We start from the raw sequence: 25,179 nt of genomic DNA on the forward strand, positions 1-25,179 counted from the left end.
ATGAGAGAGATTGTATATACAAACACACATGCTGCCTATTATTGTATTGCAAAATATTTTTATATTTTTTTTGCTAGATATTAATAGAAAATTACAATATATATATATAATGACAAATCCTTATTAGAAGTATATATTCTTTATGATCATCACTATTATCAATAAAATTCGTATTGCAATTGTTTATTGCGTATTAAAAAATGTATCTATCCTTATTATATTCGAATAAAATAATATATATTATTTATACTTTTCTCTGCCATTTATTATTTATGTATTTATTAATTTATTTTGAAAGGAGAGAGATATATTATATGTATTTTTTATCTTTTTTTTAGTAATATTTCAATATAATGATTAAAGATCGCAAACTCTTCTGAAATCACAAATTGGTTTAGCATTATGTGATTGTAAAAATCGAACTTTTAAAGCATTATTAATTCTGCAGTATCATCTCTGTATGTCTCGCGATATTTTAAAAAAGAAAATTATATTAATGAATATATACATAATATTCCTTTACAATATCTAAATATATCCTTTGATACGATAAAAAGTATTATTTATTATTGAAAATTTAATTAATCAATATATAACATATTGTGTCATACTTTTTATTACTTAAAACATCTTATAGATTCGTCAATTAATTATACCTTTATTATTGTGAATAGCATGAATAAATTCATTTAATAAAAACATATGATATATATATATATATATATATATATATATATATATATTTTACATCAATTTTATATTATACATTGCATCATCCTATGAAATAAACAAAAATCAATTTTATTTAAAATTGGTCAGAATTGTTCCCGAAAAAAATCATATTTTACTTTCATTGAAAATTGAATGAAAAATAACATCTTTATCGCAGAAATTTTGATTAGAAACGTAAATACATTTTATTAAAATAATATAATTACATTTTAAAAATAATTATAATTACATGTTAAAATAATATTTTTCAAGAGGGAGGATATATTTTTTGTACTATAAATAAAATATAACTTTATCCCATAAAATAAAATGATTTATCGTTGATGATAGCATTGAATTTTTAGATCACCATATATTTAAAAATTAAAAGATATGATGAAAAATATTATCATATTTCATTGCATTGTGTGTGAAAATAATGTTATCGAATCTAATAATGGGCAATGGCATATATTTTTCATTCAACTCAGGTTGCAAATAATTGGAAGACTCAGATATATATATAGAAACAAAATGTAATATAATTAAAATAATTAAACAATAAAAAAAATGCAAAATCCAAGCAAAATCTTAAAGATAAAAATAAACCATATTTAATATTAGATTAATTCGCTCCTCTTATTTTATGCATATGTATTTACATTTGGTTGATTTTATATTATCAGAAAAATATTGTAAAGAAAATTCAAATTTAAAATTATAAATTTACCTAAAAGTACCTAACATATGTTAAAGTTTAAAAAATAACTAAAAGAGTGAAAAATATTTTTAAAATTCCAAAAAGTAATTACAGTCTTCTATTTGACATCTATTAAAAGGATAAATAAATACTTGAATATATAAAGAATTTGGAGTTTAAAGTCATAAGTGTCATAAGTGTCACAAATGTCATAAGTGATAATCCAGCATATTAATTTCTAATTTGTCCTTGAGTGAATGTGTTGAGTTTTAATGAAACTTAAAATAAGATCGACATACCAATTCACCATATATTTTCAAGAACTGAATCCTCCTGAATACTTGAACAGAATAATATACTTTGTCACCTTATGCAGGTAAAATTGTCCAAATTTCATTATTCTATATTACAAATGGACCATCATTGAGATAATATTCACAATTCACATATATTCTCACTATCTCGCATTTATGTTAAAAAGATATAAAAGTGCAAGATCGCGGCAACACAAAGTTCTTTTTATTTCACAGTTCACCATCCGCCATATATAACATATATATACACACACATACCACATATCACACGTACACAAAAATTACTTGACACTCTTATTCACAATAATTTTATCCTGCACACCATGCAGGAGATTTGTAATTTTGATGGGCGGAGGCGGTGGATGCACACCAGGGTGTTTTTTCCGATGTAACATCATCGGCGATCGCTGAGTGAAGCTCTGACCGCAAATGTCGCAGACGTAGGGTCGCTCGCCGACGTGGGTCAGTAGATGGATCTTTTGCGAGCTGAGGCAACCGAAGGTCTTGCCGCATATGGCGCAGAGATATGACTTTTCACCCGAATGCGTCCTGAGATGTTTCGTGAGGCCGTACTTGAATTTAAATTCCATACCGCATTGCTCGCAGACGTATTTCATCTTATGCAATTCGGCGTGACTGTCGAGATTCTTCTGGGTCTTGAAGCGTTTTCTGCAGAGTTGACACTCGAATTCCTTGACCTTGGTCTTGTGCTTGTAATGCTTATGGAAGTACAGGGAGCTCTTGCTGGGATAAGACGTGCCGCATATGTCGCAAACGCAAGACTCCGTATCGTGATCCTTCATGTGGGTCGTATAATCGGATTGTACTTTGAACATCTTGCCGCATTGCTCGCAGCTATAGTTATAATCCTCAGTGTGCTTGCGAATGTAGTGTATCTTCAGATACGGCTTCGTGCGCGCCTTGAAATCGCACAGGGTACACGCGTGCAGCTGCGCGGGCTCATCGTGAATCTCCATGTGCCTAGAAAGATACGCGCCGGTCTTAAAACCCTTGGAGCAGATCGTGCACTTATGCGGCCGTGAATTGCTATGCTTAAACATGTGACTAGTAAGTTTGCTTTTGCGGTCAAATGTGACATAACAGATCTCGCATATATGTGACTTTTTCTTCTGGCTCCCCGCGATCGTGTGCTTGCCGGATCGTCTTTTCGAGAGTTCGTTTTCGTGTCGTTTCCTGAAGTCCAAGGGAGTATCGTCCAAATCGTCGTCAAAGTCATCGCTCACAACTTTACTCTTCCTTCTAGCCTCAACGCGACTTTTATCTCTCTCGTTGCGATTACCTTTCTCAGCGCGAGTCTTCCTTTCTTTTGCTGATTCGGTTTTGGAGTTATTTCCTTCAGTAGGCGGCGGTTCTTTCATCATGAACACACTCAAAGACTTTGGGATGCGAAAATAATCGTCTTCCAGTCTTACTATCAGAAAAGTTGACGAGAGTGGATCTAGTTGATTGGACCTAAAAAAATTATAAAAATTGTCAGTCCATTTTATGTGATAATATGATGGATAATATATGGTCGTGCTGGTTGCACGCGAGCATGCATTGGTGCAACTTCAGCTAAAAATTTCGCTAAATAAAAAGCTAAACAAGGATTGAATTCCATGGAAATAACACTTGTTTCTATTATTTACGAATATTTTTTTAAATACTTCTTACTCTTGATTTTGAAATTCATTATTTAATAAACATAAACAGTGCATGGACTTTTGATTATTTTTATAAAATTATACAAAGTTCAATCTCATTACATTAGATTATAAATAAAATTCGTAATAAATACAACAATAAAATATATTTACAAGTGATATTTATTTACAAACTATTTAATTATATGATTTTTATAAGATAAAATTTCTTCCTATAAAAGTTATATTGAATATTGTATTTTGTCATGTGTTGATTATTTTTCTTTCTTTTATTTCGTAATGCACATAAGAGATGTATCAAATATTTCAAGAAATTTCTCATAGATTAGCTGTATGACAAATCCATTGTTCGAATGCGCATTTATAACATGTACAAAGTACATTTAGTTTAAAATACTTATCTAAATAAGACTTTGCTTCGTTATATACTAAGCAAATTTTATGTCATTATGTTTTCAGGAATTTTAAAGACTCACAAACCTCTATGCGAGTCTTTTCATGGATATTCAAAGTGATAAGATTTTACACATGTTGTTTTTTGGACAATGGTTATATTCATAATTCGTGGAATATCACGACGTGTTTCTCTAACAATTGATTATTAGAGAAATGTTTATGCAAAATATATTTCTGAGTATATAATTATCTAACATTCGACAAATGTCGTCGATCTATCGAATTTTATATGTAAACATATAAATATGCATATTTTTCTTGCTGCTTGACAAAATATTTTGAGAAGAGCAATGAGCACTTACAAATCTATATTCTTATATGCCAATTTTTACAACACATTTGCACAAATTATTAATTTATTATATTACTTTTTTTATTCAGTCACCTGGTAAAACACTGGTTTGATTTTGTCATTTTGTTCCCTTCTCGTAACACAATCATTCTTATACTTATAATCATTTCACACAGTCGGCTCCTGAAAAATCAATGAGTTTAGTAAGTGAAAAAAATGTATTTTAATATTGTTATGTTTATATATAAGAATTCGATATCACAGTAATTTTTAAAAACAAATTGTTAGAAATAAAATATAAAAAAGAAGAAATTCTTGTATTCTAATATAAAAATAATTCGTAAAAATATTCGTATTTAGATTTTCGTCAAAAAAAGATTTATCCAAAAGTGTGAAATATTTTTGATAGGTTTTTATAATAACTCATATAAGTTTATGTATATAATACCAACATATTTTTAGCATAACTTGTGCTTTTGCATAAATAAAGTGTTAAACTCATTAAATATTCTAAATATTATTACTATTCATTAAATAGATTTAATTATTATTTCCTTTTACAAAATAATGCTCTCAATATTTTTGCGTATATGTTGTATTAATTGAAAAATTAATTTAAATTTAATAAGATTAAGAAAATTTTATAATTTATTTTTAAATAAATCAGCGGAAGAATACGCGTATTGTTATACTTTTAATATAAATAAAATATAATTTTATTTTAATATATAACTTTATTTATATATTTGTTTATATATTTATTGAATGTTGTGCTCTTTTCACAATTATCATTAAATCTTATTATTTAATAATAATATTTACAAAAAGTAGAAATTTCTTGCTAGATATTTCTAATTTTCATTATCTATTCAATGTTTATTTTGTATATGTCTTATACACACAAAAATTAATAGAGAATAATTATTCGTTCAGAAATATTCGATAGTAAATTAAAATAAAAAATAAAAAAATAATGTTCTATTATGTAATCAATGCAATATACAACAAATTGTATTTTATATACTAAATGATTTATAATTAACACTGATTGAACAGCATAAATTAATATATTTTCGTGATATGAAATAATTTTAACTAACTAAAACAATTTTAGTTGAAAGCAAATTAATATATATACACAAAAACATAGTTAAAAATATCTTTTAAGAAAAAAATAATCATAGAAAATAGATATATTTTAAAATAATATATATAAATATATCCATCCCTTTTTTCAAAAAAATAATTAAGTAAAAATACAATTGAAATTATCATGAATAAACCGTACTCTTGTAGACAAGAGAAGTACAATTGCAAAAATTAAAAATTGCAAGAGAAGTACAATTGCGAACATTATTCGTCTATTTTAATATTAATGTATAATGTGCTTTATACATTTTTTTAATAAAACTCCAAATGTTATCTTCCAGATTACAATTTAATTTTACATGCCTCTGTTGATGACCATGATCGAGCATTCAATACGAAATTCTTGTCGAATTCGATATGGTCGCTTTGAACTTTTTGGAGATAATTTCTGGCGAGCTCAGCTATCTGCGGATGCGTCGACGATAATGGTGGCAATGGTCCTGGATGATTTCTTCTGTGTCTCAATAAACTTGAGCGCTGCGTGAAATCTTCCTCGCAAATGTCGCATTTGTATGGTCGTATACCGGCATGCGTGAGCACATGCTGATAGAAATTGCTGATGGAAGGAAATGTCTTTTGACACAAGATACAGGTGGAGATGTGCGTCTGGCCATGCTTGAAACGTTTGTGGCTCATAAGTTCGCGTGTGCCAGCGTACTCCTTGCCGCATTCCTCGCACTTAAAGCCTTTCTCGTGTAACATCAGATGACTGTCCAGTCTGCTTCTATGATGGAACTTTTTACGGCACAAGTGACATGAGTACTCGTACTTGATCTCGCGATTTCTCTTCTGATGCCGCCACTCGTGGCCCTTCACATCTTTGACCTCTTTACCACAGAAGCGGCAAATTTGCAACTGCGATATGTGGGTTCTCTTCATGTGATGCGTCAGATCGATCTTTAATTTGTAACTGCGACCACAGTGCTCGCAAACGAATTTTGACTCGTGATCGCTATGAATGCGAATATAATGTCTCTTCAGTCCCTCTCTGCTCTTATACTTCACATGGCAGATCTTACACTCGAAAAAATAATCCGGTCGATGTATCCTCTTGTGTTCTTCTAATGCTCTTGGCGTGTAGCAAGTTCTCTTACATTTATTACATTGATAAGGTTTACGATGTACGTATCTGACATGTCGCTCGACTTTCTTCGCGTTGCCGAAATGTTTCTCGCAAAATGGACACGTATTTCTTACATTTTCCATAACTACATCCATTTCGGTCATATCCTTGTATGAATTCGCTGAGTTGACATTTTGTGGCGATTTTTCTCTGCTCAAGAAAGAGTTCACCTTAGTTAAAACATTGTTGCCTTTGAGAGCATTTGCAGAATTCTGTGAATTTAATGACAAATCTAAATTAATCGATTTATTCTCATTTTGATACTGAGCTGTAGCAGAATTAACTCTTCTGCTTGTCTTCATGAAATTATATTCATTTTCAACAGTTTTCCACGAGCCCAATAAAATGGGGACTAAACGAATAGGTCCTTTTCGATATTGCCCTCCTTTCTGCCTGATGATAGGCTTTTCCCTGAAACAGGGAAAGTTTTGTCAGTGCATAAAGTATCAATAATCGACGTTTTCTAAGTATATGTCAAATAACGGTGAACTAAAAAATAATTGTTGTATAAGAAAAAGACTTCCTAGAAATAGATATGTAATCTTACTATTATTATACTACTCAGCTATCATAATCGATTCTATTAATTACCGGAAAATATTTATATAAATTATAATATCAGCAAATTATGCATCACAGTTTGTTTTATATGAAAATGTTACATTTGCATTATCTCATCCAGGAATACGATCAGAAACGAACATACTCATTGGTATTATTTTGGCAGTACAAAGTCAATCAATCAAATTGTCATGATATAAACTTACTTTTATGATGTAAAAGATGAAGTAGATATTCTTCCTTGATCAAAATAATGATTATTATGCAACAAGGAAAATATTGCACATAAATCTTATATAAATTACAGGCACAGATTAATTATTATATTTATAATAAATATTAATTCACAAAAAGAAAATTTTTCTATAAAAATACAACACTTCTTTATTTATTAAGTTTCATTCAGTTACAAACGGTGATATTCCGTTCAAAAATAATTTAAAATCATATTTACTATGTTATTATTGACATTATTATATCGCATTAACTAATCCAGATGTGTATATATTTTTAATTATTTGAAATTTATATTTATATCTTTTTCACGAGAAATATTTACGTAGAAATATTTTTACGTAGCTTATAATAAAAAAGATACTTTTTAATTTTTTAGAAAAGATACTCATTTTTTAATTTTCAATTTTTCACCGGAAAAAATATTTAAGAAATTTTTTTTAAATAATTGTAATTAGAAATAATAATTTTTTGATCTATTCCAAAAAAATAAATCAATCTTTTCGCAGGTAGATATGCTACCTTTTAGAGAGAGTATATTCTTTCAAATTAAATATCATAATTACAACCTATATATATTAAGATAAGTAAATATTCTCTCACAGTGTGTGTGTATCTTTCTTATATTTATATTCTCAGATTTGATCGACAAACGTATTTTTTGAAAAACATATTTTTGAGAAATTACACACATTACATAATACGATATGTCTTCAAATCTGGAGGTCAGAAGTCTTTTCTTACGCAGATGACAATATTATTGTATCTTTTAATAAACTGTTGCATTATTGTTTTAGTTTCTCCAAAACGTTCTTAGCTAAATTGGCAATAGGAATCTGCGATGTATAAGGTGGAAGAGGACCGGGATGATTTTTTCGATGCCGAAAGAGACTGGAGCGCTGGGTGAAATCTTCGCTGCAGATATCACAGCTGTAAGGTCGAATGCCGGCATGTGTAAGGACATGTTGATAAAAGTTGTTACCGTTGAAAAATACTTTCTTGCAAATCGGACAGGTCGTGCCCGACTTGTGCATCCGATTCTTATGATATCTTAATTGACGCGACGAAATGACAATTACATTACACTCGCTACACTTATAACCCCGTTTATGCAACAATAAATGATTGTCTAGGCGAGTCTGATTCTGAAATTTTGCGATACACAAATGGCACGAAAACTTCAAGCTGGCCATCTCAGCACGTTTCTTATGTTTCCATTCGTGATTCCTGAGATCCGTCACGGACTTTCCGCAATATCGGCATATATGAGTGTTGATATTATGCTTCCTGTTGATATGTAGAAGAAGATCTACCTTTATTTTGAACGATTGTCCACAGGAATCGCAGATAAACTGAGCAACGATGTCACTATGCACTCGCACTTGATGACGCTTCAATGATACCTCGCGCTTATACTTCAAATGACATACGTCACACTCGAAGAAGTAATCATCATTATGAATTTTACGATGTCTTTCCAGGTCTTGTTTAATATTATAAGACGCGTGGCATTTATCACATTTATACACTCTTTCCTGATGGCTCCCTGCAATATGTCTTCTCAAACTTTTCTCATGAGGGTAATGCTTTAAGCACAACGGACATATATTCTGCTCTTCTAATACTCGATCCACATTTTCTTCCTTCTTTTCGTTCTTTATAGTGTCTTCAGAGGATATTTCCGTTACAGACTTTATTTTTCCTTTATCTGATAAATTTTGATTTATTTCTATCAGTGTACCAAACTCTCTCCTTTTATTTTCTTCTTCCGTGCTTTGTCGCCATTTATTTTCTATGTACCTTTCTGTTGATCCATCGCGCTTTTTCACATTCTTTGCAGAAGTTGCCTCTGCTACGACGTTATTATACAGTACAATCACTTTTCGATACTTTTCACCATCCCACACTGTGGTCCATCGTCCCCTGAAACATCCATTAATGTCAATCAGTACAAATGCAGCACTTATCGCAATGTAAAAATTTAGAATCTTCAGTCACGAAGAATATTAATGAAATCAGTAATTGAGATTTGTTAAAATTCATAAAATTTTACAATTTTCGAAAAATTAACACAGATCAAATATCTATATAATTAAAAACATATTTCAAACTACAAATAAGATTATGGTAAGTTTCACTTTCACTTAATTTTTTCAATAATTTCCATATTATGTTTTATATAAACCTAACTGAGTAGTATATGAATATTCAATATGAATAAACTTTTTTATCTCTTCACTAATCTTCTAATTTGAATTCGTACCCATCTAATTTGACTTTTGGGTATTAAACTCAAGTCGACTGAGTAGCAACGGTGGCGGTGGTGGGTGACTGCCGGGATGTTTGCGACGATGCACCATCATGCTACTGCGTTGCGTGAAACTCTGGCCACAGAGATCGCATACATACGGTCTCTCGCCTGTATGCGTGAGCTTGTGCACCCTAAGAGCCGCAGATCTCGCGAAGGCTTTCGCACACAGCTTGCACTGATAGGGTCGCTCACCAGTGTGCATGCGAGTATGAAGATTCAGCGCGTGATTCGTCGCGAACTCTTTGCCGCACTGGGCGCAGAGGAACCTCTGAGAGTGTAAACTCGCGTGATTACGAAGACTGTACTCCGAGGCGAAGCTCTTGTTACAACGCTCGCACCGGTGCTGCTTCGGCGCGGTCTTCTGTATCCGGTGAATCACGCGCTTGTGCGCAACCAGGTACGATTTTTGCGAATAAGTGTTCCCACAGTACTCGCATACAAAGGTTTTGGCGTTCAAGTGGCTCGCCTTGTGATCCTGAAGATCGTAATTCGACATAAACCCCTTGCCGCATTGCTCGCAATGGTATCTAAAGTCGCGCCGATGCACTCGTCGAATGTGAGTCTTCAGAGAAACTTTATTCATCGTCGTGAAATCGCACGTTTCGCAGGCATACTTGACGCCGCTGTGGATTTGCATGTGGCTCATCACTTCTGATGAACGTTTAAAGGCTCGCTCGCAAACGGTACATTTGTACGGACGTACGTCACTGTGCTTCACCATGTGACGTTTGAACTCTCCTTGCCGAGTAAAGTACACTCTACACATAGAACATTCGTACGTCGTCCGTTCCTCTTTTCTTCTGAATTTTTTTCCCGTTGCGTTAATCGAAGTGTCCCTGATGTCGCTCTCGCGACATGTTCCTCCTTTTCGACGCATCACTTCAGAAGGTTTCTTTGACGTTGCTTCCTCTTCTTCATTTTTTCTGGTTACGTTCGGTATATCTTGTATCATTGAACTGGAATCTATTTCTAATCGCGCGTGGTTGTGCTTCTCGGATTCTTCTTCATCAACCTTGGTATCACGTCCTATCAACATTTGGACCTCGAGGATTCTGTAAGAAACAACAGTAAGTTTTCAGCATGTTATACGCAGTCACGTCACCATGTCGTTCGTTGATATCTTCTCTTGACCATCTGGAGTATCTTACGAAAGTAAATGATACAAGGATTAATTTCGCAATCTATATAATAGTGTTGGGAAGAAAATAATGCTCGTTCGCTTCAAGATTAAGGAACTAATTTAATCGATAAAACAGTTTCGTAGTCATACACCTTTGATGTACGAGATATTTTATTAAACGTATAATAACGAATACCGTCAATGATCATTAACATAAATTTATCGATGCTTTATCCATATTCGAACGAGCAAGCTTGGAGTGTTACTATCTCGCCTGTATAAAATTAAAAAAAAAGAAGAGAGAAAAATGATAAAACGAATTGTTTTTTGTTCAACAACATTGGCATTGTGTTCGACTTACAAGTTATTCTTACCTATCTACACTGAAAAAATAGAACAACAATATATTCGTAACGGAACACTTTGAGCACGGATAGTACAAATGTTTAATTCATAAAACCAAACGGATAAAATCGCGCGTAACTTTGTCTTTTGAGCACGCAAACATTATAACCAGTATACAAAAGATATCATAGAGATTTTGTATCGACAAGTATCGATTCAACATCGTTTCATTGACGTTGCTCAACATAGTCATAGTATATATATATAATCTATATAATAAAAAGTTCTTCCAGTCTCTTCTGTTGTCACGATACATAAGTAACAACGTAATAATCACGTATACTATCACGCTATTCTTATCGTTAAATGTGGTCGTCATAGTTTAATCGTCAACGCGGCACCAACAAGAGTTTTAAGCACAGAAAAAAAGGTTTGTCAAGGCTTAGACGCAGGTAGACTTCTGGTGGGCCGTCAAGTTACCCTGGCAAGAGAATCCACGGTTGCATATCTGACAAACGTAGGGTCGTTCTCCGGTGTGTCCGCGTCTGTGAATTGTCAATGTCGATCTCTGCGAAAACGCTTTCGGACATTGATCGCATTTGTATGGTTTCTCCCCTGTGTGCACCCTTCTATGCATCCTCAGATTCTCAGAATCGGTAAAACCTTTTCCGCAGATATCGCAGACGTATGGTTTCTCTCCCGTATGAATCCGTCGATGCTTTTTCAGGTGCTCAGCGCTACTGAGACTCTTGCCGCAATAATCGCAGAGATAGAGCTTCGTCGGATTGTGGCTCTCCTTGTGCCGGAAGAGCGATCTTTTCGTAGCGAGTACGCGGCCGCAGATATCGCAAGCGGTGCTGGTCACCTTGTTTGCTTTCAATTCGGGATGCGTGCGTCTACAGTGCGCGGAGAGCTGTCGTCTGAGATAGAAGGCGTTGTTGCAGAGTTGACAGACGAATGGTTTTTCGCCCGAGTGAATGTTATAATGCTCCTGAAGATCGAGCTTCTTCCGGAAACGCTTGTCACATTCGTTGCACTTAAATGGCAGATCCGCTTTGTCCATGTGTCGCGTCATATGAATGCTCAGAGCCGCTAGAACGGTGGTCTCGTAATCGCACTCCTTGCACATGTAACTCGGTAAGAAGTGCGTCTTCTCGTGCCTCGTTAGATCACGAAACAATCGAAATTTCTTAGGGCAGTGTTTACAGGGGAGGTCTCCTACGGTGTGACGTAACAAGTGCTTCTGATAGTTACTCTTGTGCCGAAAGACTTTATTACAGGTCTTGCAGACAAACTCCAGTTCGGATTTTTCTTTCTTCACCTTCTTCAAGGACGTGGTACGGCCAGCCACTGCTGAGGAGTTGCTTTTGCGACCGCTTTTACGTACCGAATGCATCTTCATGTGCTTGCGAAGGCTCACACCAGTTCTGAAGACCCGGCCGCATTGAGCGCATGTATTCTTCCGCTTACCTTTGTGCTCGACCTCATGGTTATCCAACAAGGATTGCGAGGCGAAGAAGACGCCGCAGAGCTTACAGTGATATGCCAAAGGTAGATCGTCGTCGTCGTCCTCGTCGTTCACCTCTTGTTTTATAACGCTTTGTTCAGGATTCGTTGAAGCCACGGCCTCGTCAGTCGTGTCCGTTGATTCCTGGCACTTCAACGTGGATTTGGCGCGCTCGTTATTCTTCTTCATCAAGTCGAGCTTAGAGAATATTTCCATCGGGTAAAATTCTTCGGAAAATGGTAGGCTGTACCTGGAATTGAAAAATTCAGGGGGATATCAGTATCGAATACCCTTTTTGCGTCGCGACGATCTTTGTTTCATTGCCTCGTTACCTAGCACATTATTTTATTCCTGTAAGTAAAATTGCCGACCAAACTTACAAGCTGTATCAATTATGTGTGTAATGTAAAAAGCAGATAATTCGGTAAAAACAACATCAGCATTATATTGCTATATTTAATCAAAACTGGTATACTAATTAATACTTAATAAATGTATTCACATAAGTTGTATATACATAAAAGTATAAAAATACTTGAAAGAGAAAGTGACATGATAAAATAGCTTCAGATAATTATGTAATTCTGAATAATACTTTTATTCATAATAATACATAATGCAGGAGTATATCTCATACTAATTTGAAAAAATAATTGCTATTCTTATTGTAATATTCCACATATACAATAAACACATTACGTGTCTTTTCTGTTACTTTTTTTCTAAAAAATGATTTTATTAACATTTAATACAAAGTTCTGTTTTGCACATTAAATCATTTTTTACATAAATTCACTAACATTTTATAACAATTTTTTTACTATACATTGAATACAACACAAAATGATATTTAATTTATGATGTAAAATCATAAAAAGTAAAAGAAAAAATGCAAATAAATTATCCAAAAATAACAAAATTTAAATTGATTCTTTAATTCTTGATACAGGCTCCTAATTTTTGTAATGCATAATGCAAAAATTTAAGCTATCCATTCAATATATTGTAGATAGTATTTCAGGAAAGAAAATTTCTGTAAAAAAGAAAACTTTAGTTCTTTTTTATAAATGATTAATTTATAAATATGACATTTATAAATATGTGTTAGTAATATTTTAATTCTCTAAAAAATATTTGATTGAAATTAAATATATAATCAATCACACACAAGCATGCATACACGCACACACACACACACATACACACACACCACACATTATTATAGTATCAAACTACAAGATGGCAGTATGCAATTACTAATTGCTTCTATTTTATATATATATATATATATATATATATATATATATATATATATATATATATATATATGTATGTATGTATATGTTCCTCTAATTTAAAATTTTCTTACGTTATTCTTTTATTATCCACATTTAATAAGAAAGAATAAAAAAGCACAAGTGAAAAACAAAGTACGTATATTTTCTTCTTGCGCATGTACCATTAAAATAATAGAGCACGAAGATTGAGAAAAAATCTTAGAAATGTTATAAAAAAAAAAATTCTCAATCCCGACGACTTTAGAATAGAGGAAATCAACTAATATCACTTCATTTTGTTTCACAAAATGTGTTTGAATCCATACAAGTCTGATAATATCACTATGCTATGGTATTTCTAACTCAAGACACTTGATATAGTGCAATAGAAATGAAGATTTAAACCGTAAGACTATGCTGGCTGCATAACCATCACATTAACCATATGTACTTTATTGTGAGCGTTTAGTAATCCTTTAGATACAAAAGATTTGCTACAATAACTACACTGATATGGTCTTTGACCCGTGTGATATCGTTTATGTATAACAAGGGTCGAGTGTTGCGTGAAGGATTTTCCACACGTATCGCACGAATAAGGCTTCTCGCCGGTGTGGGTTCTCTTGTGCACGACCAACGTTGTTCTCTTGTGAAAAGCCTTGCCGCATACATCGCAAATCAACGATTTTTCCCCGCCGTGAAGACGTAGATGATCTTGAAGAGATCCCTTAGATGACACGGATTTACCACACAAGTGACAATCGTATTTATTTTCACCAGTGTGTGACTTGACGTGCACCACCAGCGAGTTCTTGTAGGCAAATGTCTTGCCGCAGAATTCGCATTGATGTTTCACAGGTTTAAAGTTAGGATCGTGGATCTTCAAGTGACGCACCAAAGTGTGATTATTGGGAAATGACTTGTTGCAAGCGGTACATACGTGCTCCTTAGCGCCATGTTTCACATTCATGTGTCCGTGGAGCTCGGCATTTGTGAAAAATCCCTTGTTACAAATCTCGCAGTGCCTCGTGTACTTCTCGAAATGACGTTTGTGATGAGTGGCCAGCTGAGAGGCTTGCACGAACGCGCGACCGCACACATCGCACACAAAGTTTCTCTCGTGAGTGTGGATTCGTCTGTGCACCGCCAAAGTATTGGTCCTCTTGAAGGATTTGCCGCAAACATCGCATTGATAGGGTCGAGCGTCACTATGCGCCACTAAATGACCTTCAAAGAGATTCTTTGATCGAAAAAGCTTCGTACATACATTACACTCGTAAAACGTTTGGTTGGTAGATTGTTTCTTTAGATTCGAATCACTTTGGCGAGTAACTTCTTCATTTGTAGTTTCTTCAAATTCTTCTTGCGTTAATTGCGGATTTTGAATGTTCTCAGGAGAATTATGTTCCAAATTTACAACCTTGTATGGCAAATTATATTTTTCTTGCTCTATATTTTCTTCTTGTTTAATGGAAATGGAAACCAACGCAGAATCCATATATTCATCATGTATAGACAGTTCATTTTTTACACACGTCTCTGCTGGCTTTTCATTTCTGAAAAGAAAATGAAACAATAACTATACATATAATATTTAATTTAAATTACAAAATATTTTTTAATTGTAAAAAAGAATTTTTATTTATTTAAATTCATTTTTATATATTCTTTCCCCTCTTGAATACATTTGTGATATACCTTTCATTATATTTACGTTATTATAAACATTAAAAACAACTTTTTTTGTCCTCTTTCCATGAAAAAAGCAACATTTTTGGTATATGTAATATATGTTAAAATCATATATATGCAAAATCATTTAATGGATTATACACGTTGAAAGAAGCATATTTCGCTTCTGTTGTTTAATCTTATACGTATGTATATATAATTATTGCTAAATAATTGCTATATAATTAAATTTATTTTCGAAAGAATCTCAGTTTATAATTGTTTTTTGTAAAACAAATTTAAGTTTTAAATTGTACTTATAAGTTCTACATACAAAATTAAATATACATATGTATACTTTTTATAAAAAAATAAATAAATTATGTATATATATATATATATATATATATATATATATATATATATAATATATATATAAATTTCATACATATATATATATTTCATACATAAAATTTTAATTCCCCTTCACATTATATTTTTCTTTCATTTTAAAAAATGAAATGTGTAAATAAAGATAATACTAACATTAAATTTCCAACTTTGAAATACAAAATAATGCGTACCTTTGCAGTAAATCTTTATTATAACATTTGCAATCCAGGTGAAGTATTCTCATATTGGCGATCATTCCATCATCAGCATATGTCATTTATATATGAAGCCTTCACTATTTAATAGTCTTCAGTATTTAATGTCTAATATGAAATTTCAACAAACTGTCAGATAAATAGAAAATATTAAATAATAAAGCCGTAATTGCAAAAACAATCATATGTATGATGTGTATTTATTGTTCATTTTTTATTTCTAATGTAGATTAATAAAAATTACAGCAAAATACATATAGTATTGATAAAGAAAGAACAATATGATATGTAACATTGTATTAACAATTTTACAAAATTAAGAATAATAATAGTTTAATACATATTTATATATTATAGTGTTTAACATAATGTACTCTAATTTCATGATATTACTTATATCCAATTCCAAAATAAAAAATTTTATAGTATAAAATTACTATGAATTTTATTATATATTGAATTATAATACTATACTGTTAATAATTTTGTTCGTAACATATAAATATTGTTCGTAATATATAAATAAAATAGTGATTTACACTTATAAGTTTAGATTTAGTCTAGATATAATCTAGATCTATATATTAAAGTCATAAAGTAAAAAATTGTTCAACAATTTTCCTCAATAAATACGTACACGGTACACTTACATCTCGTGTGACTTTATGCGAGTATAAAAATAAAATTAAAAAATATCATAAAATATTGGATAAAAAATGTTTATTTGCAGATATGTATGTATGTATGACTTTATCTTTGTTCTATTATTTTTATACCAAAAATTATTATATTTTTACTCAGTAACAAATTAGAATTGCGAGTAATAAAACTGTTTCTAAATAACATATAGAGAGCGTATACTTTGTTAAATTATAAATTTATTAATATAATATATAAGATAAGTTTTCCACTAAATTCTTTATTATGTGCAGTTAATTCAACTACTGTAATAAATATCTTTTAAAGTAAAGAGAAAATTTACCCATATTTATAGTGTCATATTTTTTCTGATTGCAAAAAATTCTCTAACAAATTTAAAATTATTTCTCGAATATATATTTATCGATTTTATCTAATATCAATGTCAATATTCGAAACATATTTTACAAAATAAAAATATATAGAAATATATAATTGTGTATATATATAAAATAAGTTTTAAGTTTTAATGTTATATAATGCATCTACTTCTTTTTTTTATAATTATCAGTCTCACATCTCTAATGAAAAATTAATTTATTGTACGTGCACTTTGTTCGATAATTGTTTCCACAAATTGCACGAATTGAGTTTTTCATTTGGTAATCATATAGGACGGTATATAATTCAAATGATTTTCAATCATAAAAACATTCTAATATATATACAAATATAAAATTTACACTTATACTCCTTTAATGTCATAATTATCATCATATTTAATTTTCAGTTACATAATGATATTCAAGATGTATTAATCGTATCAGATAATTTAAATTAGAGAGCAGAAGCCCACGCTTAATTAAATAGTCGGGAAGTGTCCTATTCATTTACTTTCATTATGTGATTTTATATGCGAATTTAACGAACCCTGCTGTGTAAATCTTTTCTGACACACCTTACATTCGTAAGGTCTTTCGCCGGTATGCGTTCTCAGATGCACGATCAGGTACTTTCGTACACTAAACGCCTTGCCACACACCTCACAAACGTGCGGTTTCTCACCCGAGTGTATACGCATGTGAATTTGCAGATACGTTTTGCTGCTTACAGATTTGCCACATACTTCGCATGTGATCTGATTTTCGCCCGTGTGTATCTTAAGATGCACTTTCAATGCGGCCTTCCAATAACTCTCAAAATTGCAGATATTGCATTTGTGTTTTTCTCTCTCGCCGTGGGATTTCATATGCATATTGAGATAGGCTGCACTTGCATATGCAACGTTACATATTTTACAGATGAACGGTTTCTCGCCTGTATGCGTAAGCAAGTGACGCTCCAATGTCTGATTTGTATAAAAGCCCTTGCCGCACATGTCACAATGAGTCACGTATTCCTGATTGTGTTTTTTCTTATGCAGACGCAAATCATATCCAGAGACCTTTGAGATACCGCATATATCGCAGGTAAACCGTTTATTATGCTGCTTTAGATGGATCTTCAAGAATTCTTCGGTCTTGAAACACTTGCCGCATAAAACGCATTGAAATGGTTTCTCCTTCTGGTGCGCCTTTATTATATGTTTTCGTAGTTTTTCCTCATTCGTGAAAATCTTATCGCATTCTTCGCAACGATTCTCGGTCTTCGGATTCCTCTTGTGATCCTGTCTGTGTTTTAAAAACTGCAGCTTCTTGAGCATTTGCTTTCCACAAATTTCACACTCGTAAACCGTCGTGCACTTGCGACTCGACTCGTGTCCAGGAAGTTGTTTTATAATATCTATTTTATTCGATGAAGGATCTTCTAGTTTATCATTCGAATCATCGGCCGTATATTCGATCGTTTCTGTAATTATTTCTTGATGACCGATATGATACTCTTCCACTGTAGATACTTCGTCCTGATATCGCACTAATTGTATATCTTGCAACTCGTCGATCGGTTCCAGCTTTGTGTCTTCTATGCCGATCTCGACGCACCTGTAATAAATAATATTTGTCAACAACGCGTGAGGAAGTACGTATATAAAATAAATACAGCCCTTAATACATAATCGATTTACTTGATACTAATACAGACAAGACTCACATTCTTGATAAATTTTATAGAGAATGTACCTTATATACATTTCGAATTAATCGTGACTGTCATTTTGATTGTTAATGCTCGTTTTTTTATTTTTACATCCTAAATAGATCAATACTTCTTGAAATTATTTCTTGGAATGTTAAATATTGCAGCAATTGCTTTGAATTATTTTAGAAGATTTTAATCATGTATATCACGTACCTTTCTACAAGGCCATAAAATTTAAGTAAAATTTTTTTCTTTCAATTTATATCTCATATGTATTTATCACATACATATTTATATTCTTTTTATCAAAAGTATATTTGTTTAATTAATCCAAATAATAAACGATTCTTGTTGATGTGAATTTTCTTGAAAAGACACTGCTATTATATTTGAATATTCGGATGATTTATGCGTTAATTATTATACTAAATTATTATACTAAATAAAAACCTTGCTATTATTTGAAATTCTATTTTATTGTAAAGATATATTTTATTTTCCATCTTCCCCTATATATGTATATATAATCTATTTTACAAAATTACAATCTTTATTACACTTGAACAAACTCTAAAATAAATAAGCAAAGATAAAAGCAGAAAACATTATATATTAATTATAATGAATATAATATACGGAATAAAGTAGAGAACGCATTTTTATTGAAATATGTACGTAATATATACAGTATTGCATTATATAATATCCGCATTGAAAAAATGCGTTTTGATTGTGTAATCAATATTCTAGTTATACACAGAAAAAACAAATGTTTCTTAATTGCACATAATATTACATATAGTAATATATGTACGAAAGTTTTAAGCCTGAATCATCTACATAAACATTACATTTTATTTGAAAAATAATCAATAAAACAAATAAATGGATATATTAATAAAATTTATAATTTCCCTATGATTTATGAAATTAACTTTCCACTTAATTTATGAATTTAATTTTCCATGCTACTAAAAAGAATACGTTTTAAATTTTTGAAATATAATTCATAATAATTAAGTTCATATTCTTATGCAGTTTGTTCAGAAACACAGAATTTAGTTCTTGTATTATTATCACTTTATGTAATTATTATCATTTTATCGTACATGCTACATGGAGCATATTGAATGTTCATTTATTGAACAAACATTGCAATAATAAAATAAAATAATAGAAAGTATAATTATGGTATTAAAATAATATTTTTTTTCGTAGTGAATTAGTAATGTATATACATAAATGTATATATATAACATATAATATTATATAAAATGTTAATCAACTGTGCATAAATATGTACGTCGTGTAACAAATTTTTAAGAAAAAAAAGAAATAGAGGAAACAGAAAAAATCATTTAAGATTTTCATGTCTTCGGAGATGAGCACTAAGTGTGCCACGTTGAGTAAACCGTTTCTCACAGATTTTGCACTTGTAAGGTTTCTCGCCGGTATGTGTCCGCCGATGCTTAATCAGATATTTTCTGGCGCTAAACGCTTTACCACAAAATTCACAAATCTCCGGTTTTTCACCAGTATGTATTCTAATATGAGTCTTCATGTATTGTCGTCTAATTAGCTTGCCACATACTTCACACGCCACTTGACTCTCGCCAGTATGAGTCCACATGTGCTCTTTGTAACAGTAGCTATAAAATGTCTCGAAGTTGCATATCTCGCACTTGTATTTTTTCCTCATCTCAGGCAAACTGTGAATCTTCATGTGACTACGAAGATAAACTCGATTGCTGAAGGATTTATGACAAATCTCGCAAGTGCAGGGCTTCTCGTCGGTGTGCACACTCATATGAATCTTTAAGGTCGCCTTCAAATAGAAACCCTTATTACAAACCTTACAAAATTCCGTGAATTCCTTATTGTGTCGCCTGATGTGAATCTTTAGATAATATTCCGACGTCAGTTTCGCGCCGCACACATGGCAAATGTGGGGCGCACCGTGCAACGTTTTATGTACGTTCAAGTATCTCTTCTTCTTGAATATCTTATGACACTCGTCGCATTCAATGGGACCTGTTGATAATTCCTTACTCTCTTCTCGATTTCTCTTGATTCTCGTGATTGTACTTTTCCATTCCCGCTTCTTTTGCGTTTCTAAAGGATACTTGCATCGCATCTGACGATGCTTGATCAATTGTAGTTTTTTGGAAAATTTTTGCCCACAAATGTCGCACTTGTATTTTTTTTCTGCTTGACGTAACGCTTCCCGAGTTCTAAGTATCGACTGTTCCGTTCTATGTACTATCAAACTGGCTTCTGTATCGAAATCTTCGTTGCATGAATCACAATGATATGCAGCTACCTCTTGAACAAGAATAGTTTTGTTATCAATCTCTTGAAAAATAACGAAAGATGCACCTTGATCCTGGCTTTCTATAGCAATATTTCCCAGTTGATTTTTAGATCTCCAATTTTGAGTTCTGAAAAATACAAAAATATGGATTATAAATGTATAATCGAAAAACAACTTAAGTGCATTTTACTTTTATTTTAGACATTCCGCGCGATGCGTTAAATGACAGTTATTATTGCATTATTTTAAAAATATGGGATCATATAGGCAGGAGAAAAATTATAATTAATTATAATTATAATTAATAATATAATTAATCCGAAGTATTTCAAAAGAGACCAAATCGATAAAATTAATATTTAAATGAGAAAACATATCTTTATTTTATATCCATAAAATCTTCAAGTGCAGTAAAAAATTTTAAGCAAATTTGCTGATATAAAATATTAAAATCTTATTACTTACTGTATAATAATTTCAGAGCTGCGTTCAATAACACATTGTAATTAAAATATTTCATTCCATGAAATAATTATAACTAAAATTTGTGCAATGTAAAAAATATGCGCAAAAATCTAGGGCAAGTATTTTTTAATTTTATATGTTACTTAATCTAAGATTTTTTATTTTTAATTATATCATTTATATTTTCATAGTGTAACTGTTAAAAATTGTTGATTAACAAAACGTTTTACTCTTTTTTTCTACACCGCAGAAAAACACATGCTTATGAAAAATAATTCAATATATATATCTTAGCGCATTATTATACACTTATAAAAGCATCTTATATATTATAGTTTTTTAAAAAAATTAGGATAAATCTTCTCTTTTAAAGAATTACAATAAAGATTTATTAAGAATTACAAGATTTAAAAATTTTTGTTTGTACTTACACAAAAATAATACATAATAAAGTATAATAAAAAAATTATGCAAAAATGGAATGAATTTTTTGTTTTATGAATAATTTAAAAAAAAATATCATCTCAAATCTATTACTTACACAAAAATAATATTTAATAAAGTATCTCAAAAATAATATTTAATAAAGCATCTCAAATCTATTACTTACACAAAAATAATATTTAATAAAGTATAATATAAAATTATGTAAAAATGGAATGAATTTTTTGCTTTATGAATAATTTTTAACGAAAAATATTACATCTCAAATCTTATTGACTCATGACAATGCAGGCTAATAATTAAAAATTATTAATTTCGACAATTTTATAAATACAAGATATTTTTTGCAAATTTTATATGAAAACAAAGATTTTTTTAAGTATATATATATATATATATATATATATATATATATATATATATAGCTGCTATTAATAATTATTAAAAAAGTGCAAACAAGATTCATATAATAAGAATAGTACTATTTAATTAAACATTATTTATAAATTAATATTACTATTTTTATTTTATTGCTACTATTATTATTTTATTGCTATTACTATTACTTTTTATTTAATTTAATAATATTACTGTTCCTATAAATTAACAATAAAAAAATTATACTTCAACAAAATTGAATATTTGTAATATTTAATATATCAATACGACATAATCAATATAAAAATGTCTAGAATTAACTATTTTTCATCAGTAAATCACTAAAGAGATTTCATTTTTTTAAATAAAAGGAAATGAATTGAAATAGTTATTTATTGCCTATAAATAATTTCATGGAAGAGCATAATAAAATATATATCCTCATTATTATATAAAAATTATTACATTTTTTTAGTTATTATTATACATAACAGTCTGTAATATAACTTTATTTTTCGTAGTTTTTTTATAATCATGTATAATTTTTTTATTTAAATAATATGTATATAACAACTAAGGCACTAGAAATTGTAATTCCGAACTGTAAAGTTAAACATTATTAAATCGATGTTTGTGACAAGCAAGTATCACACTCTTTTTAAAAGTGTAAATAATTATTTACAGCACAATATATCATTATCGCGCGAATTATTAGGAGATAAAAAAAGCGTACAAAGCAAATATCGAATAATTAATAAATAATTATCGACCTATAAATTCACATTACTATTATATGTAAGAATAAAAAAACAAATATAAGTTTAAAAATACTGTCATATATAATACTAAAAAATTATGGACGGTTGATTGCGATCTGCAAAAGATCTCTTATTTATTTCTTTTTTTTTTTGGAGTTTTTGAACGTAATGAACAAATCTCAAAACGCGAACAGATTCACAAAAATTATTTATTTGCTGCTTTGTCAAATTTGTTCTCCATAAATTTCATTTTATATTTATTATTTATAATGGTATACTATTGCAATCTTTCACTGATAAAACTTTTACAAGACGCGATTTAATTAAATCTTACCAAATCAATTTTTAATGAAGATATTGCACATGCATAACTTGCAAGACATTTGTTTTTCAATAATTCTTTCATCTAATTCATTCGTAAATTGCAATAATTGGTATCATTTTATGATTTCTTCGAAGCAGAGATCTTATATGTAAATTGTTATAATATCATGTCAGACTTTTCAGAGGATAATGCGAAATAATTGTCCTAATTCGAGGTCTCTTTATATTTTAACCGATTAGTGTTCGCAAGCATTCGTTTAATTTAACATGGCTCATAAAGAATCGCTACAAAAGCTCTATTTTATAATTTGTATCAAATTTACAAAAGAGACTGTGATACACTTAAGGGTACTTTATTTTAATATTTATAGAATTATTATATTTTTCATGTTGCATAATTAAAAATTACATATGATAAATAAAAATTTACAAAAAATTAACACAGTTAAAAGAACTATATAGAAATATAAAGAACTACATAGAATGTGTTACAAAGCATCTAAATATTTTTTTAAAAACTTATTTAAATTGTAGAGTATATATATAATGTGTTAAACTATATTAATATAAAAATCTTTAAAGAATTCTAAAAATTTCTGAAGAAAAATCCAAAAATAAATTTTATAAAAAAATTATAAATGATATATACTATGTATATAATTATTCAGATTATAAATGATTAATAACTAAAAATGTAGCTTAAATACTTTCAATCTTAAACATTTATTATATCATTGAAAAAATAATTTGTTGCAAGATACAATATAACCCTAAGATATCATAGTCTCCCCTATATACTTTTAACATTCAAAGCTTACCCATATTATTTACTGCAAGCAGTCATTTCTTCAGCATATTTCATATAAGTATCATCTATATTAATTAAATGTAAAAAAAGACAAGTAAATATAAGAGAGCTTAATTATGTAAAAAAGGAGCTATTATGAGAACTATTATTGCCATTAATTCTAACTGGGCAACATTATAGTGACGTTATCAAGAGACAAAGGATCTTGTTGAGATTGCAGCTCGTGTTGCTGCTGCAAATTCTGCTGTTGTTGTTCCTGCTCTTGTTGTTGCCGCGCGTTTTGTTTTGCATGCGTCTTTAGATGCGAGTTCAGCATCGTTTTAGAAGCGAACGATTTGTGACAGCACGTGCAGGGATAGGGTCGATCGCCCGTATGACCCCGCAAGTGTACTACCAACGTAGTCCGTTGTGTGAATCTTTTGTTACAATGTGGGCAAAGATGCGGTTTCTCGCCAGTGTGCGTACGACGATGCACGCTCAGATAGTTTTGCGAAATGAAGCCCTTGCCGCAGACATCGCAAATGTGTGGCTTCTCGCCAGTGTGCTTGCGCAGATGCACCGCCAAATAAGTCTTGCTGGACACCGACTTGTCGCATATCGGGCATATGTATTCGCTCTGTGGACCGACGTTGCCGTGCGTCTTCATGTGCACCAGTAGCACTTGCTTCCGGGAGAAACGCTTGTTGCATAACTCGCAATGGTGTTTCCTTTGCGGCGGCACGTAATCTGGTTGATGCAGTTTCGCGTGCAGCCGTAGACCCTGACGATACCGAAAAGTGGCGTTGCATACATCGCATTGAAACGGCTTGTCTCGCACGTGCGATGACAGATGTACTTGACAGTTGCTCTTACTTTGGAAGTGCTCGCCACACACCTCGCATTGGTATTTGTACGCATCGGACGTGTGGCATCTTTGATGCTCGATCAGGC

General features: G+C 31.0%; 3 protein-coding genes across 3 annotated transcripts in view; all 3 read right to left on the bottom strand.

Annotated features, from left to right (window-relative positions):
- LOC145972389 (uncharacterized) overlaps positions 1 to 25,179 on the bottom strand; it is a 53,220-nt gene that overhangs the window by 18,300 nt on the left and 9,741 nt on the right. The window lies entirely within an intron of this gene.
- LOC145972055 (uncharacterized) lies at positions 1,702 to 5,744 on the bottom strand. Its single transcript, XM_083100271.1, has 3 exons — positions 5,590 to 5,744; positions 4,231 to 4,320; positions 1,702 to 3,198 (listed from the first exon to the last, which is right to left on the bottom strand). The coding sequence occupies exons 1-3, from the start codon at positions 5,613 to 5,615 to the stop codon at positions 2,007 to 2,009; spliced, it is 1,308 nt and encodes a 435-aa protein (XP_082956397.1). The 5' UTR covers positions 5,616 to 5,744; the 3' UTR covers positions 1,702 to 2,006.
- On the bottom strand, positions 13,446 to 17,565 carry LOC145972058 (uncharacterized). Its single transcript, XM_083100275.1, has 2 exons — positions 16,020 to 17,565; positions 13,446 to 15,320 (listed from the first exon to the last, which is right to left on the bottom strand). The coding sequence occupies exons 1-2, from the start codon at positions 16,103 to 16,105 to the stop codon at positions 14,177 to 14,179; spliced, it is 1,230 nt and encodes a 409-aa protein (XP_082956401.1). The 5' UTR covers positions 16,106 to 17,565; the 3' UTR covers positions 13,446 to 14,176.

The sequence above is a fragment of the Camponotus vicinus genome, unplaced genomic scaffold, assembly GCF_025532165.1.
Source record: "Camponotus vicinus isolate PSW18456_S1 unplaced genomic scaffold, iyCamVici1.0 SCAF_5, whole genome shotgun sequence".
NCBI lineage: Eukaryota > Metazoa > Arthropoda > Insecta > Hymenoptera > Formicidae > Camponotus > Camponotus vicinus.

Excerpts from the sequence above, each read along its gene's own strand:
- LOC145972055 (XM_083100271.1), bottom strand. The coding sequence starts at position 5,615 with ATGCTCGATCATGGTCATCAACAGAG. Across the intron at positions 4,321-5,589 it reads GATCATGGTCATCAACAGAG|GAGCCGACTGTGTGAAATGA; the intron begins GCATGTAAAATT and ends TTGATTTTTCAG. Across the intron at positions 3,199-4,230 it reads TCAAACCAGTGTTTTACCAG|GTCCAATCAACTAGATCCAC; the intron begins GTGACTGAATAA and ends TAATTTTTTTAG.
- LOC145972058 (XM_083100275.1), bottom strand. The coding sequence starts at position 16,105 with ATGACATATGCTGATGATGGAATGATCGCCAATATGAGAATACTTCAC. Across the intron at positions 15,321-16,019 it reads AATAAAGATTTACTGCAAAG|AAATGAAAAGCCAGCAGAGA; the intron begins GTACGCATTATT and ends TTTTCTTTTCAG.